The sequence below is a fragment of the Polypterus senegalus genome, chromosome 3 (assembly GCF_016835505.1).
Source record: "Polypterus senegalus isolate Bchr_013 chromosome 3, ASM1683550v1, whole genome shotgun sequence".
NCBI classification, from domain to species: domain Eukaryota; kingdom Metazoa; phylum Chordata; class Cladistia; order Polypteriformes; family Polypteridae; genus Polypterus; species Polypterus senegalus.
Window position 1 is genome coordinate 101,239,867 of NC_053156.1, and position 18,178 is coordinate 101,258,044.

The following is an 18,178-nucleotide window of genomic DNA, read 5'->3' on the forward strand; positions in this document are numbered from 1 at the left end:
AGCTGCAGTCCACTCTTTGTGAATCTCCCCCACAGTTTTGAATGGGTTTTGTTTCACAATCCTCTCCAGGGTGCGGTTATCCCTATTGCTTGTACACTTTTTCTACCACATCTTGTCCTTCCCTTCGCCTCTCTATTAATGTGCTTGGACACAGAGCTCTGTGAACAGCCAGCCTCTTTAGCAATGACCTTTTGTGTCTTGCCCTCCTTGTGCAAGGTGTCAATGGTCGTCTTTTGGACAACTGTCAAGTCAGCAGTCTTCCCCATGATTGTGTAGCCTACAGAACTAGACTGAGAGACCATTTAAAGGCTTTTGCAGGTGTTTTGAGTTAATTAGCTGATTAGAGTGTGGCACCAGGTGTCTTCAATATTGAACCTTTTCACAATATTCTCATTTTCCGAGATACTGAATTTGGTTCATTTTGCTTTCATTAGTTGTCAGTTATAATCATCAAAATTAAAAGAAATAAACATTTGAAATACATCAGTCTGTGTGTAATGAATGAATCTAATATACAAGTTTCACTTTTTGAATGGAATTACTGAAATAAATCAACTTTGTCATGATATTCTAATTTTATGACCGGCACCTGTAATCCACTCCTAACATATTGACATGGCAATGCATGCAAATTCCACACACAACAGTCTCAGAAAAATTGGGGGCACCTCTACACTTTAGTGAACACTTTATATTCATAGATACTTCAGTTAGTGAGTAACACTTTTTAGAAAGTGTTCAGTCCTCTTTGAATGACCCTATACTGAAGCCCCTTAAAAGGACTGGAAAAGACTCCCCCCAGACTGCTAAGTGAAGCTCCGACAGGTGAAATGACTTACTTAGCGTCACAGAACAAAAAGTGCGGAGTTTTTCAGTCTAATGTTTTAGCCACTACGAAACACAACCAGCCGATAAAGTCCAAGTAGGCCTAAAGTCGCAGCTCTGATGTGTGTTGTAAATGGAAAGTAGGTCTGGGCAACTCTCAAGACTTTTATGCGTTGGATTTCTTGGCCACTGTTAAGTTTGTTAGTATTGAGATCAAGATGAAGTTGTTTGAATCTGGAATTACACGAGATAACTAACGCCGCCATCCTGCCTCAGCGATGCTACAGCACATCATTATTAATGATGGCTAACAAGAAACAAAAAAGCAAAAGGCCATCACTTTAAAATGGGGATGGGCACTCCAGTTAGTGTGGATGGCAATATTACCAGTCGACTGATCCCGTCTGCCAGCTGCTCAGTGACCCTTCTTCCTGCTTCTTGCGGGTGGACCTAAATGACAACAACTGAGAATTTGATCTAACGTGTGGAACATGCAGAGGGAAGACCACTTGCCATCTGCCCTCTCCATTGTACAAATCAAACTGCTGCGAGGAGACTGGCGCCACTGCTCCATACCTCCAGGGGACTGGTTTCAAATCGGGGCCAGTCTGTGCGGAATTAGCATGGTCTCCCCACAGTCCTGAGGGGTTTGCCTCAAGGGCTTCCATATCCTCAGTATGTCCAAATCAGCCTGGTTTATGACTCCCATACAAGGCAGGCTAATGTCATGGCAGGCAGGCAGGCAGGCATCTCAACTCCACAACCCTACAGTTGGATTACGCATCTCAGAAAATGAAGTGCAGGGTTAAGTGTGAACTTCGACAAGAACAAGGAGGCTCTCACGCTTAGATAAGGCAGCCTATTCTAGTGGCACTCAGTGCCAAAGAAAGCACTCACACACACAAAGCTTTTGCAGATTTTTTGAAGATGGCATCAGATTCCTCCTTTTAGTGAGATCAACTACTCTGCCTCTCCAATGCCAGCTACACCACCATCTGAGGAGACATGCAGGTATGAATTTCACTGCACTACGTACACATGACAATAGACATGACTGTGACAATTCCCAGCTGACAGCCGCCACATTTTAGAGGGCAGCTGCCTGGTGTACAGTTTAAGCCCTTACACTGGTGTCTGATACATCGCTAAGTCACTAAGTGGACCCAAGAGAGAGAAACGGTGTGTGACTGGCCGCCATCATTCTGACATGTGTTGCAGTAGCCTCAATTGTTTAGAACTGTCCATTTCAATGTTTGGATTTCTGTACTGTAGCTGTCACACACCAGAGCACTTGCACCCTTTCACTCTTGGCATATTGCTAGCATTTGTGGTGTGAACACACTTGAAATGAACTGATCTTGCCCACATCCCCTCAGAACAACTGGAAAACACATTTAGGAATTCCCTGGAGATTTCTTCAGCTCCCTGTGCCCATCCCTACTTTAAAAAGCCGCTCTATAAATGCTAAAGGCTGTGTGCAGGTTTGCATAATCGAAATGTGGACAGCTCAGACAGGAATTCTTTATTACAGAAGCAGGTGGCACTGCCCTGCAAGATCAGGCCACCTCTGGCAGAAATCCTTACTGAGAGCATCTGCAGGGTGCAACTGACAGTTTACTAAACTCCTAGTCTCTGATTTTTTTTTTCTTCTCATCTTCTTCATTTCTGTTGAGCACCCATTTCAGCTACAACACTGTAGCATGTCCAAGAGATTTCCAGAAAGGCACCAAAGGGAGTTCTAACCACAAACCATAATTACAGTGCTGATGCCAGTTTTGTGCTATGGGCAGGGTGCCAATGCTGCTTTGTAAATGCCAGGCTGGCAAAGATTTAACAAGCTTACATTGATCAAAGAAGCTGCAAAACATTGAAAAACAACATCCTATAAAAAAGTGAGTTAGCACTGCATATAATGCTATATAGTATCATGACCACCATGATCCCCTCACCTTGTGGTGTCCTAAGGGGCAGATGCAGGGGCACTGCTGCTGTAGTGTCCAGTTTCCAAAAAAAAAAAAACACACACCCACTGGCACGTATCCCATTGTGACTGTCAAAAGCGCCTTCTTGAACCTGTACAGTTTGATAAGAGAAAATCCGCCTGAAGGAGAGAACACCACATTTTACCAACAACATGCAAAGATAAAAAAGCAACATTCCTCTTTATACGGTGGCTCAAGGCTCCGGGATGGCAGTGAAACACTGAGATATGGGGAGGGGGTCCCTTCTCGTCACCTCATCCTTGTAGATCGGCCGCCTGCGTCACTGCGCGTTCCGCTCCGACTTCTCGGGAACGCGCAGAACGAAAGGGAAAAGCGCCCCCTTGGCTTCGAGCGGCGCCTTGAGCGGCTCGTGCCCGAAGCTCGCTCCCGCCGCCGCGTCCTCCTCGATGATGAGCTGCAGCGTGTGCGTCTTGTTGACGCAATAGACGCAATTCCCCATGACTGCGCACCTGAAGGGCAGCGGGGAGGGCTGCCGCAGGGAGGCGCAATCGCTCCACAGTTTCACGATGGCGTTGTACTTGAAGACATTGACACCCTGGTCACGATTGACGTCGAACCTGTACAGGAAATTTTTGAACGCCACCATGTCCGTTGATTTCTTTCTGCTATTGTTGTATGGACATTCCTGCCACTCGTCCCGCTTGGGGTCGTACTTGAGGAGGCGGTAAAAGAGGGAGCCCCCTGACACGTAGATCTCCCCGTTGCAGGTCGTGGCTTCGTGGGCCACAGCAAAGGCGCCTTTGGGTAGCGGGGCCACGGGGGTCCATCTGTCCATCCTAGGGTCGTATTTCTCCACCGTAAAGAGACACTCACCTCCTATCGCATACAGGTAGCCATCCAGGGAAACCAGCTTGAGCTGAGATCTCGCCTGATTTAAAGGCTTGGTCTCGCTCCACATGTCCGTAACGGGGTTGTAGCAAAACACTCGGTCGGAAAGCTTGCCTTTATCTCCGGATCCCCGAATGCCACCTGCGACGAACAGGTAATTGAACATGGTGCAGATCCCGCAGCCCTTTGTGTTGACATCCTCTGGCATGCGAGTCAGCGGCCTCCAGTCCTTGTGCTCTTCGCTGTAACAGTAAATCAGGTGGGTGTCCTCAAACGAAGCTATGGACAGAGGGCTCTGGGGGCGGCTGTTGTCCCTGCTTTGTGGTCTGCTGCCCACACGGTCATACACGTCATTGATTTCGGCCACCATCAGGCAGCTCTTGCCCTCCATCCGGCCTTTCAGGACCAGATCCCTCTCCGAGCCCGTAAGTCGCCCGTACACGGCCGGATCCCGGAGGACCTGCAGAAAGTGGTCGCTCATGAAGCGGTACGCGGTGTCCTTCAGCTCGCTCAGCCTTTGCTTTTTTGCTATAGTTAAAATCTCGTAGCAGTTCTCCATGGTGATCTGAGCCGTCATCTCGTCCACCGCAGACTGCACCGCGCAAGGAACCTGAAGCACCTTGGCCCCTGTGATGACCTCCACCACGTTCTCTTTACTCACGTCCATCCTGGCCGTATAAATGTAATCGATGAGCACCGCCAAAGTCTTATAGCTCACCCCTTTGACTTTCAAAATATCCCTCGAGAGGCGTGCCTTGAAATAGTCGCTCTTTTCTGCTAGGATAGATTTGTGCGCCCGGATTTGCTTTCCAGCCACCTCAATCACTAAATCCGGCTCCTCCTGGACGCGACAGAGGTTCGGGGCCCCATTTCCCTGGCGCCATTGATTGGTGTCCAGTTCCGAATCGGCCCGTATTGCTGCGAAGTCGTTGTACCCCGGACTGCCCAGACAAGCGTATTCTCCGCCTGGCTCCGCTCCCATTTGGATACGCTGAGTAACAGGCGCTGCTGCGCTGCCCTGCGCCTCCTCCAACGTGGCGCTGGCATTATTAATCTGACACTGACTTTTCACAACTCGCTGCTGTCTCTCCGCAGCAGAGCCGCCTTCTGCCTCCTCTCCGCTTTCTGTCGAAAAGCACAAGGATGGGCTTAAACTGCAGGCAGCGCCTGGCGCCGAGCCGCCGATATCTTTGCCGACGCCGTTTTTGCTTTCGTGCAGCGGCGCCCGACAGCTTCCCAAATGCTGCGCGAAGTCCCGAGCGAACCCGTCACTGGGGAGCTGCTTTACTGCACACCCGGAGTCCCACTGGTGGTAAAAAGTCCGATCCTGCTGGCTGTCCAGGGGCTGCTGCTGCGGCGGCGTCGAGTCCATGGCATCGCCTATCCCACGACTGGACCCCCTGGCTCTGTGTCTGCAAAAAGCTTGGCTTTCTTGCGGACTTCTCCTTCCTGTCACATTTTCAATCGCCCCTTGTTCCAGCACAGCGTTTTTACTTAACCGATCGTCCTCTGGAGAGACCGGGGGTGTGTCGGCTCCGTGCAGAATGAAGCGCCCGGCGGCCGTTTCTTCCTCCTCTGGAAATCGGGCTTTTGGAGCGAAGGCGCACTCGCTCTCCTGAAGGCAGGAACTTTGCATGCTGGATTGCCTCGGCGCCCCTTTAACTCGGTCCACACGGAGAATTTAAAAGCGAGAGAAGCTTAAATGTCACATTTAACAGCAAAGACGTTTTATTTCCTGAAAACGCAGCTGTAATAGGCTGCAATAAAAAAAGGGATTTCCAGTTCAGTAATTCCCAGAAAGTGAACGCAAATCCTAGAGGACCTTTTTTAGTGCAATTGTTGTTCTTTGCTGGGTGTCAATCAAGTTTCTCGCGACAATTCTGTGATGGCCATCCTCTGGTGCTTGTCAAGCTTGAAACGCTTGTGTTGCGATGCGGGAAAACAAAATCCAAATAATTCCTTCAACCATGTATATCCCCAATGTGCCGACGATGGTCCAGTTTTATTGTACTAATCCAGTCTTCCAATTCACACTGTATAAGAGATCAGAGGCAGAAATCAGTCTGAGATTCAGAACAAGCTTTACATTAAGAAAGCAACAGTCATGCGACCTGGTGATGGCCAGCCAAACATACAGGACGTGATACACAAACAGACACACACGGATATGCCATTTATACTCAGCTCGCTCATAAAAATAAAGTGCATAAGTGGTTCTTCAGGGCAATACCATTGGGAAACCATCTACATAAATGTTCCAAAAATATCCTTCATTTTTAAAATATATGACAGGTTTCATAAATATATCCACAAATAGATGGCAACAGAAATTTTGTGAAATAACAGTGGGTTCACGATTTTAAAAGGACTCTTCCTACACACAATAACACATCAGACTAAGTTCAGGTTTTCTTGATCTGTTGATTTCCTCTTATAAGTTAGGCAACTATACATTAAAGGTTTTGCTCACATATTAAACTGTTCAAAGCACCAATTGTATATTCACAGAACCCTTTCCAGAGCAAAATGGTTCTTTTTCAAGCAGTGGTTCTACGAAAAACCACACAACCCAGTTACAGTGCCATCATTTTTAAATGTAGACAACATCCGTAAACTTGACCCGTGAACTTAATTCAATAGGGTGGGGAGCATGAGGGCCGATCATGCAAAGCTCCCTGAGGAAGACAACAGAAGAAAACCCAAACAACAACATGGGCAGAACATGTAAACAGCACACTGCTAGAAATCGGAACCCTTGGTGCTATGAATGTAAGGCAGTGCTGCTAACCACTGGGTTCTAATTCCATGAATCCAACTGCAATTTCCAATGCCTGATCCCACCCCCGATCAGGGCCGTCTTAACATATGGGCATTGGCCAGAAACCCCAGGAGTTTAGAGGCCCATGATGTTTCTGCTGACTATGTATGTTAGTTTATCAAAAAAGGGGCCCCAGCGCACAACTTTGCCAGGGAGCCTACTCTGCTGTTAAGATGGCCACGCTTCATATACACAACAAATCTCCCTGTGTCGGCAAGGGCTGCTCTCCCACATCCCCATTCACTGCAGATTCCATTTGGCAGGAGTGTGTGTGTGTGTGTGTGGGTGTGAGGGGACCCTGTGATGGACTGAACAACCATTCAGGCTCATGAGCTGGGTTAAGCGGTTTATACAGTTATCTATTTATAATCTACACACACACATACATAAAGACAAGGAGGCAGGTTGGGAGATTGATTCGTTCATAATTATTCACTTTCTAACTAGCTCAGCCACAAAGAAACAATATCGTCCATATTTGACATTTAGATATTGGACTGAAGCCTCTTCCCTCTTATCAGTCCTTCAAACACCCAACAGCAGCCCTACTGCTCATCCACCCCATCATGTGTTACAGCCACACTGAGATCCTGGAGGGCATCAGGTTTCCATTCCAGCCACTTTCTTAATTACTTGCCAATCTACTATTCATAATAAGAAAACACTCTCATCTGAATTTACTTGACTTGCTTGTTAATCAGCAATCATTAGATCAGTCTAGACAAGAACAGGCCATTCAGCCCAACAAAGCTCACCAGTTCTATCAACTTCAGTCTTTCACAATAACAGTTCTGAAGGCCAAATGTCAACCACACCGCTTGATGATTTATCAGACAATGAAGAGCGTCCCAACACGACTAGTTAACCTGATCCGATTTGCACATGTGTGCCAATCATCGGAAAGACTAACAGATATCGATCTGTTCTGCACCACAAAACATTTTGATGGTGCCCTCACAAAAAAGAAAGTCAGCCTGTTGTGGCAGAATATGAACATCAAGCAAGCCCTGGAACTGAATAACGGATTTCATTAACAACAAGAACTGGCTTTTAATTGGGAAGGCGGTTGGATTTTGTGCTCCCTAACTAAAATGATCTTATGTTGGATCGCTTTGTAACTCATTTTTGTTTATCTGCAAGTTAATAAAAAAAAGGAAATAAACAATTAAGAGGGCTGAATCTTAGCAAACATGGCGATTTAAATGAACCAAAAGCAGCCCGTTCACTTAGCAGCAGCAACTGGTTACTAATGGAGAAAGCGGCAAGAATGAATGAAAACCAACAGCCACTGCACTCCTGGATCTCAGTTTGAAATCCCTGATCTACATCGAAGACGGCTCCCTTTCCTTGCTTTTGAATCTGTCTTTATTTTATACAGTGCCTGTAACACAAATCCTTTAACACACCACTATGTTTATCAAGCAGCGTGTGACTCCCCGTTGCGACGAGGCAGCCCCCTTAACCTGCCCGAGCTCCCGTTAGATAACCCAACATGTGAGGTGATTGTAAACCGCTTTGTTATTAATGAATGAAATATTCGTAAAATTGTGTGGGATTTATAAAACATAAATCACTGTCAGACATTCATTCATCCACCAGTCTCTGAACCTGCTTAATCCAATTCAGGATGCGTCTCCTTATCCCAGTTCTTAATAAATTTGGTGTATTTCTACAACCGAGATTGACTAAACACAATTAGCAACATCCAGATCAGTAACACTTATTTATTGTATTATTTATTGTGATAATTTTTATTGAATCGCTTTAATCATAAGTTCAACACAACCGTTGTTATGGGCAACTGAACGTAACATGATCAAGACAAAGGAGCATCAATCAACTACAGTAACAACTTTAACCCTCTGGTATGAAAAACAAAAACATCCTACAAATATTGTATACAAAAAAAGCATATAATTACACAGTACTTCTGATGCATCCGATTGCCTGACGGAACTATAACGGAGGTCCATTGTCATAGGAAATGTGACAGCTAGTCCTACCATACTGTCCCTTGCTTATTAAGTGAACACTTAATCTGAAGTGCCTCAGGCGTTGTTATTATTATTATTATACGACTTCATATTGCTATTCTATTTACTAAACATGAAAATTATGACACACGTCTTTTTTCAATAGTTGTGTTTCTCTTTATTAGATCATTCTTTCGCAAAAAAACGTGAACATGGGGAACAAAAGAAGGGTATACAACGAGGACTGTGCTCTTATAATACACACATTATTATTTTTTTAATTCTGATTCACGGAGAAGCCCAGAATCAGACAAATGCGACGCGGGCGCGCTAATTCTATTGTTCGAGCGCTGGGCGGACCTCGAGCACTTCTATATACGTAATCGTTGACAGTGACCGCCAGCCGACGGACTCACAAAAGCCTTCAGACTCTTAAGTGCAGAAATGTGCTCCACGCAAGAAGGTGACGTATGTGTCCGAGCACTACACGGGATTGGCGCTCATAAATGTGCTGCTAACGACGCGAGAGTTGATGCTACATGTTTACACCTCGCGCGAACAATGGAGTGCAGTCCCGGAGTGGCCGACACTGTGGCCAGGTTAGCCACTCGGGTAGTGGCACTGCAATGAGGTCAGAGGCCGGTGTTGGCCATAGGCTTAAACGCTGGATACTGAAGGGACTGCCAGTTTCAACAATTGTTCGCATCACAGGAATGACAATGCCTTTCCATCCGATTCTGATTCGAATTGTCTGCTTCCCTTAATGAAATATGCAAGGGATTAGGCTGAGTATGATTAGACCCTTCGCTATTAACAACTGTTTAATACCTTAGTGACCTTTGGTCATTAACTGTCTAAAGGCGCTACAGCAGATTAAGAAATGCAGATCTTTTTTGTTACACACTTGAAATTGCGATTTTTAAATTGACATTCCTGGACACAAACTTGGAACAAGACTTTGAAACTCATGCACCCACCCACTCTCCCCGTAGGGACCTTGAACTGGATTAAGCAGCATGATGATGGATGGATGGATGAAGTTTATATTGCCGGCTCTGTAGCGCCACACACCTCGTCAAGCCTGTGGATGGTGCAACGCGACCGACTTTTAAATGAAAACGAAAGTGCTCGTTTTTTTCCCAAGCATAATTCGCCATTACTGCATTTGCCCTGCCTCTATCGGGTGCAGTGTCATCATGACTGTTGTTCTCATTTTTTAAATCCAATCCGGGAAGATTAATGCGGTCGAAAAGATATTCAGCGATGTGGATTAATACGATTTGATGGAGGAGAGTCACAACCTCCCCCCGGCGCACTTCTCCTTTCCTTCAATGCCCGCCCTGTTGCCTTCCTCTGATTTCTTCACCTCTCTGTTTCTAAAAGGAAGACAGTGCGCTGCTGTCAAACTTTAGAAGCTCACGTGCAAGGCGCACCAAAAGGTCAGTTCCAGCTATGTCTCGCTGCTGCCGTAACCGAGTTTAGCACTTGCATAAGGACGGTTCCGGAGGGAGATCGCGACCACGATGACATGAGTGAGTCCAAAATGTTAGTGATGTACTTACGTGATACGTTTCCACAGATCGGTAATGTAATAATAGGAGAAAAAAAAAACACAATCCAAGTTTGCTCCTTGTAGGTGGATACCCCACGCTTCGGGGTGGCCGCTTGCGGGAAGCGATCGCACTTTACGAGTGTCCGATCCGCCGCTTATTATAATCCTTGCCCTGCAGAGCCAATCGGCTGTACCGCAGGGAGCCGTCGATCTTGCTCCTTCGCTTTAAATCCAAGTCTGGAAACGAGTAGCACCTCCACTGAGGCGACTGCCGGCATGCGAGAGAATAGGCATCCAGGAGGTCCTGCTCATCTTTGCTCTCCCCTTTTATTTTCCTGTCGCCTTTCCAGTAGACACCCGAGGACTGATTACATGCATGTTTGGAAAAAGCGCACCGCCAGCTCCAAGAGCGCCCAGTCTGCCAGTTGTTAGATGCACTTTGTTGCTACTGTTGTGATCGCACACTAGGGGGTGGCCTACTATGGCAGCAGGGTCCCGCCTCCTTTCTTAACTCTTGAGTGCCCAACGTGAGCATTACAGTATGTACAGTACACGAGGCGGGCGCTCCGGGCAGACCATCCTTTTTTTACACAGAACGCCATTTCAGTTTCTAAAGTCACAGATTCAGGATCAAGTCCATCCAGAGTGTTACCGCTGCTTAGTGCAGCTTTAAACCTTGGACGTCATCTTTAATGTTTAAAATCGGTGATAAAAAGAGACTGGTGTTCACAGTCAGTCATCCTTTCTTATCTCTGTTAATTCAGTTAAGGGGCACGCCAGGCATCTTTGGGCATGAGAAAAGTACCAGCCTACAAAATAAAGGTGCCAAAGTTGTTGTTGGTAAGGGAACCATTTTTTGGTTATTAAAGAACCATCTATATGAAGGTTCCAGAAGGAGCCTGTATATGTTTCGATCTGTAACACGTTTCACAGACAATCATGAAAAGCTGATTGCAGAATTGTAAAACAGAAATGGCTTTATGGTTTTTAAAGGACTCTTGGTGCATATAATAACACAGGCTAAGTTAAGGTTTGCTTAACAGGGGCACAACAAGCTATATTGAGGAGGGTATGCTAGATTTGTTTTTTGGCCCTATAGGGGTGTATCTCAGTCAGTGGTGTACTATCGGCCACCCTCCCTGAAGACAGACTGATGTACTGCTGGGACCCAAGTAGGTCCTATTTTAGTACTGTACTTTAGTCCGCTGTGATCAGGGGAAAGTAGCGGTCAATGAATAATTAACAAAGCTCTTTATGGGCCCCCACTGTTGCAAAGTTGCATCCATGTCTGTTAGTATCCTTCTAGGTAGCATACTATACTGTACATTAAGGATTTCTGTTTATTATTGTTTTACATACAAGGAACCTTTCCAAAGCCCAAAGAGTGAGTTTCATATGCAGAGAACCTTTCCCAGAATGAAATAGTTCTATGACAAGATCTGGATCTGCAAGGAGCTACACAACCCATAACCAGTAATGTGCCATTTTACAAACAATATTTTTAAGAGTGTAAGATCGGATGCCAATCTATTAAGCACATAACTAAATGGGGGACTGATGTTTAATTGTAGACGGCTTTGGAAATACTGCAGAACAAATCAGTGAGGTCAAAACTCGCATCATGACCACCAACACAGATAGTACTGTAGCTTAAAAAAACTAAATCTATAATTACATCTAAATAAATATCTGCCTGTTTCCCAGCCCTATATTTTGAATAAAGCTACAATAGCTTTAATAATAGCACAATATTCAGATTCATAATCCTACTAAATAATGTTGGCAGCCACAAAGGGCACTGGTTAGCATTGCACCTTCACTGCTCGAGAGACCTGGGATCAAATGATGGCTCAGTTTGCATGCACTCTCGGTGTTCATGGCCTCCTGGTCACTCAGGTTTTTTGCCACTACTCTGTGTGCCTGTTAAGGTAATTAACAACACTTATTTGGTCTCATGGAGTTTGCATGTTTTCCCTGTGTCTGCGTAGGTTTCCTCCCATGGTCCAAAGACATGCAGGTTTGGTGCATTGGCGATTCTAAATTGTCCCTAGTGTGTGTGTGTGTGTGTGTGTGCCCTGCGGTGGGCTGGCGCCCTGCCCAGGGTTTGTTCCTGCATTGCTCACTGTGCTGGCTGGGATTGGCTCCGCAGACCCCCCGGACCCTGTGTTAGGATATAGCGGGTTGGATAATGACTGAATGATGATGATTTGGCCTCATAATTCCCACACAAGCTCTTTGCATACCCTGAGAGGAATTAGCTCCTTGGCTAAGGTCAGTTCCAATTCTGTGGACGTGCAGCATCTCTAGTTTACTCTGAAGTGGATAAGCAGGTCAGTAAATGGATGGAGGTCGCAGTAAAAGGTTTGTCCACAATCATCTCTCACCTCGCTGTACCTTTGACTTGGATTAAACAGGTTTAGAAGTTGATGGATGAAGGTCACAATCGAGGATTTAATCAATTCAGTAACTGGTAAGAAATGCGGCTGGAGTTAAAAACTGCAAAATTAGTGTAAGAGCACAATACCATCCAACCTGACGGCACTGTGTTTGCTTGAGGATTTCAGGTGTAAAGTCGCTGTTTTTATTTCATGTGATCCTGTGATGTCATTAAAAGGAAATGAAAGATGAACAGCTCATTGTACGTGGGCAAGTTAGAACACCTCTGTGCTATGAGTCAAAAACGAATGAAAGAACAGGCTTTGAGAGTCACTACAAGCAGACTGCCACAGCCCAGCCTTCTTCAAAAGAGGTAGAGAAAGGAAATGAAATTGAGACATCAAAATGGATGTGGCAAAAGATCAGTTGGAAAAGAAAGCATTTACTGAAAAATGAAGGAGACAGGCTTCTGAACCTGTGAATGAAGAACAGTGTTGGCAAAGGATAGAAAGTCAGATTTGTACTCCTGAAAGAGCAAGTTTACAAAAAATTGAGAGTAACCACAGGGAAATAAAACACAGGTTAGGTAATAAAACAACCAACAACCAAAATATTGAACCATTCATCTATTATGTAAACTAATCTGTTTGATATTTAAGGATGATGGAGAGCCAGAACCTGTCCATCTAGAATTGAGTACAAGGCTAACACCAGTCCTGGAAGGTACACCATCCACAGCGAACCAAGTTAGAGTCACAAGTTAACGTAACAGACGCATCCTGGGGATATGCGAGGATAACTCATATGGAGAAGGAGAGAACATTCAAACCTCAACTCTGAAACTGGCCGACCACAGTGCTAGCCAAAGTGCCGTCATTCTACTTATAATCAGAGTAGTATGGAAAAAAATAAAAGAGTAAGACAACACCACATAGACTTTGGATCACCCATCCATCTACTGAATCTGCTTGTCCAAGTTAGGAGGGGTTGGGGGAGCTATAAAGTGGGGCCATCAGTCCCTTCATATAAGGCTAGAGTAGGAGTGGTAACCAGCCTGAGACAATCATCTTTGCAATGGGGATCAACCCAAAGAACTTGAAGGAGACAAACAGTAAAGCTGGAGGCATTTTTATTTCATCTAAGGATGTGATCTTCGTTTCAGTGTTGGTGTGTGAATCAATTATTTTATACAGCGCCCTTCACACAGAGCAGTATCCAGTCAGAATCTCCATAAGCCCTCTTTTTCATAAGGCCACCAAGCTGCAGTGTTCTCCTCTCTATGTGCAGTCCAAATTATTTTAATATAAAAATCTATAAGGTTAGTATTGCACATCCATGCAGGCATGTCGTGAATATTTTTGCTGCCGACATGAAAGTTAAAATAACTGGAAGTCAGGGTGTTTTAAATTGATCTGGGGTTTCCCTTTCTCAGTTCAGTAAAGCCATATAAGTAGTGATGAGCAAAGTGATTCGCAGCAAAACCTGGGGTTTTGTTTTGCAAGAAAAATTTTGAGACAAATGGCATTTTGATTCTAGTGAGATTCATGCCATTGACACAAGAAGAAAGGTGTTTTGTCCCTATCCAGAAACATATATTAGTTCTGCAAATGTCTGCCTGTCATTTAGTATTTAAATAAAGATCTCTAGTGAGAAATAAAGAAGAATAAAAATCACAGGTCTCATTTCTTGCAGCAAGTAGACATTTTTGTTGCGCCACCAGAGATGTCATTGTACTTTGATCCCCACTTTGAAAAATTAAGGTAGCAGTCATGGCGATTGCAATCCTAAAGATACATCAAAGACAGAAAAGAAACTCAAAGCTCTTTGGTACTGGGAGACAGAATGTCCTCAACCTCTCCTGAAGGAATTAAGAAACAGGAAAGGCTGGTTGCCAGGTTAAGGTAGGGAGGGATAATTTATCGTTGAATGAATTGTTTTGTGGAGAAAACAGTAAAATGTGTGAAGGTGCCTTTCAAGGGGTGTTTGTGTGGAAATTAGGCAGCATCAGGGCGGACACCACCATTAAGGTGAATTAGACATTCGCTAGGGAGCAGATCATAAGTGTGTGTGTGTATTTTTTGCAGCAGCAGCAGGGGTTAGCTCATTGGGCGCACTAATAAGCTTCGCTTAGGGTGCAAAATAACCCCTAGGCAGTATGCAGCATGTTGCATTTTTGAAAACATAGTGTGCTCCTCTGTGTTGATGTGAATGAGGGGCATAAATAGACTTGATTTGACAGATAAGCGGTGGATTACATGCAATACACAACCATGGAAAGGAACACAGCGAAACATGGAAATCAGAACAAGGCTATAGGGAGCAGTACTGTGAGTTTCACTTTCTGCAAAATATTCTTCTCATGTTGCGGGTGGGTGAAGGGACCCCATTGTGATTTTATCTTAGATGTGCATATCCTTGTCTTTGTTATTACAATAATGCAAGATGACCAAAATAAAGTAGTAGCAGTTGTAACATAAGTCACGAGTACAGTAAAAGTCTCACTTACATGTCCGGCCAACAGGAGGGGAGCAAATGGTGATATTTATATTAGTGTAGACATGTTGGTGATTTATATTTTAATGTAAGCATGTCAGTTTGAACACTCACTGCTTGTGCTGTCCTGTCATTATAAAATAACTAGCCAACCCGCAGCGTAGCATACGCCGCATAATCAGGCCGCTTTTTATATGATTTTTAAGCACAGAGGAAAAAATAAACATTTGAAAAATCCGTAATTTAATAAACCACCAAGAAAAGTTGTCCGTGACTGAAAACCGGAGGAGCGCCGTTCTTTCTCCTTCAAAGCGAAGGACGGGTTGAGCGCGCTCGTTCAGTACGCACTGCCCGCTTATGTGCCCGCCCCAACTCCCTACCTGAGTCGCTTTCGTCTGTGTACAGTCCACACGCACCTGTGAGTCACGTTGACTGTTAATTTTCCAAACACCGCCTCAGTCGGTTTCCACGTTGAGTTTTCATTGTTCTTTGCGGTTCTGGGTGCTTTTTTATATATAATCCACCAAGTCACCCGACCATGGGGGGCTTTACAAAGGGCAGGAACGTAATCAGTGCGAGCGTATGACCCGCACGCACTGGGAATTTCGTTCGTGGGGAACAATTGCAAGCCACGGTCTCCATCACGAATGGGGTTCAACGGCTTACCCACGCCGGGTAGACACACGTTGATCCATTCAGTGTAGCGCGCGTGCAGTACCGGACATACAAGTGCGTCACAGACCCGTTAATGCTCAATCTCACGTGCCTGAAAGCCACTTGTCCCTCTAAGAATTTGGACGCCGACTGCTTATTTGTTTGTATTAAAAGTGGTAACCCCACCTGTGACTCACGTAGACTTTTCATTGCTTTGTGCGGTTTTGGCTGCCTTTCTATATATAATCCACCAAGACACCCGACCACGGTGGGAGGGCGGTGTGTACAAAGTGCAGGAGCATCGAAGAAGGCGCATGTTTGTCGCGGATGCTGAATTGCTGTATGTAGCGTGGAAAACAGTTTGCTATGAGCAACAGTTTAGTCAATGACATTTCTCCAAAAACCCGACTGACAAAACAAACAGTTACCTGAAGCAGGAATTTCTATAACATTGAAAGAAGTGTTGTTTCCATGAAATACATTTGAAGCGGCAGCCATGGAGGGCAAAAGAATAGTCAACGTGGCTCACAGCTGGGTTTGGACCGCAGCACAGACCAAAGCGAGTGAGTATGTGTTTGATTTGGCGGGCAGTGGTCTGAGGTGCGTTCCTGGCGTGGGAGGAGGGGTAGAGTTTGTGGGGGGGCTTTGTTGTTCCTTTCGCATGGTTTTCATGGTGGACGCGTTGGTGTCGAAACCAAAAGAATAATGAAAAGTCAGCGTGGCTTAGGCGTGCATGTGGACTCCTAGCACAGGCGAAAGGGGCTAACTGGGTGGTCGGTGAGTTTTGCGTCCGGGCACATGGGCAGGCAGTGTGAATGTCTAGAGAGCGAGGGTAGAGCGGGCTGGTGAAAAGGAGTGTTGGTGGGCAGGAAAAGTCTTCCGTGTTCCTGCAGGAGCATCTAAGAAGGCGCATGTTTGTCACGGATGGGAATTGCTGTATGTAGCGTGTAAAACAGTTTGCTATGGTGCAAGCAGTCATGCGTTGTAACCAAAAACTCGTAGACTGCTTACTTCATTGTGTTTTAACCTCAGTTGTAAAGGATTGTTTTAAAGATCCCATGAGATACCCCTCGCAAACCGTTTCATATGCTGCATATGGCGATTCACCTCCGCGAGAAACATGCCTCTATGAACAGTCAACCTAGCTCGGAGGTGCATGACATGAACATGGCAGTAACCTGACCTGCACCGCATGTGGCCTCCACGACAGGCGAATATAAATGACGCCACTTTTTCTGTGTCCTCGCATCCGACTTGGTGGCGTGGCCCTGCGAGTTGTCATCATATCCAATGGGCTTGGGGTTGGTGGGCGTGGCTCCTTCCTGCGTGCGCCATAGGTGTCTCACTTGTCGGCGACTTAGTGAATCCACGCCCCTTCCGGTGTGCTTTTCATGGTTGTCTTGCCTTAGTGAATTATATATATAGATGTTTTGTTACAGTGTTAACACTGTGGAGCACTTTAAAGCCTGATTTTACTTTTTTCAGTTTCCTTCCCCTTGGACCCCCTCAGGGACCCTACTGGTCTAGTGTATAAAGGCACTGACTAGAGTAAAGTAAAACAATTGTAAATATTAATAACTAGCAAAATACCCACGCTTCGCAGCGGAGAAGTAGTGTGTTAAAGAAGTAATGAAAAAGAAAAGGAAACATCTTGAAAATAACGTAACATGATCGTCAATGTAATTGTTTTGTTACTGTTATGAGTGTTGCTGTCATATATATATATATATATATATATATATATATATCACACACACTGCGGTGGGTTGGCACCCTGCCCAGGATTGGTTCCTGCCTTGTGCCCTGTGTTGGCTGGGGTTGGCTCCGCAGACCCCGTGACCCTGTATTGGATTCAGCGGGTTAGAAAATGGATGGATATATATATATATATATATACACACACACATACATACATACACAGTCACATTATTTATACAGTATATATATCTCTAATATCTATATATATCTATATCTCTATATATATAGACACATACATACTGTACATACATACACACACTCTATATATATATATCTGTATATCTATATCTATCTGTATATCTATATATATATATATATATATCTATATATATATCTCTATATATACTGCTCAAAAGAATTAAAGGAACACTTTTTAATCAGAGTATAGCATAAAGTCAGTGAAACTTATGGGATATTAATCTGGTCAGTTAAGTAGCAGAGGGGTTGTTAATCAGTTTCAGCTGCTGTGGTGTTAATGAAATTAACAACAGATGCACTAGAGGGCAACAATGAGATGACCCCAAAACAGGAATGGTTTAACAGGTGGAGGCCACTGACTTTTTCCCTCCTCATCTTTTCTGACTGTTTCTTCACTAGTTTTGCATTTGGCTACAGTCAGTGTCACTACTGGTAGCATGAGGCGATACCTGGACCCTACAGAGGTTGCACAGGTAGTCCAACTTCTCCAGGATGGCTCATCAATACGTGTCATTGCCAGAAGGTTTGCTGTGTCTCCCTGCACAGTCTCAAGGGCATGGAGGAGATTCTAGGAGACAAGCAGTTACTCTAGGAGAGCTGGAGAGGGCCATAGAAGGTCCATAACCCATCAGCAGGACCAGTATCTGCTCCTTTGGGCAAGGTGGAACAGGATGAGCACTGCCAGAGCCCTACAAAATGA

The 18,178-nt window shown here is 45.0% G+C and overlaps 1 protein-coding gene across 1 annotated transcript; it reads right to left on the bottom strand.

Moving 5' to 3' along the window:
* Window positions 1-570: 570 nt before the first annotated feature.
* LOC120525426 (kelch repeat and BTB domain-containing protein 11) lies at window positions 571-10,592 on the bottom strand. The gene is made up of 2 exons (XM_039747695.1): window positions 10,010-10,592; window positions 571-5,689 (listed from the first exon to the last, which is right to left on the bottom strand). Exon 2 carries the CDS (start codon window positions 5,290-5,292, stop codon window positions 3,088-3,090), a length of 2,205 nt encoding a protein of 734 aa, XP_039603629.1. The 5' UTR covers window positions 5,293-5,689; window positions 10,010-10,592; the 3' UTR covers window positions 571-3,087.
* Between the last annotated feature and the right edge of the window lie 7,586 nt (window positions 10,593-18,178).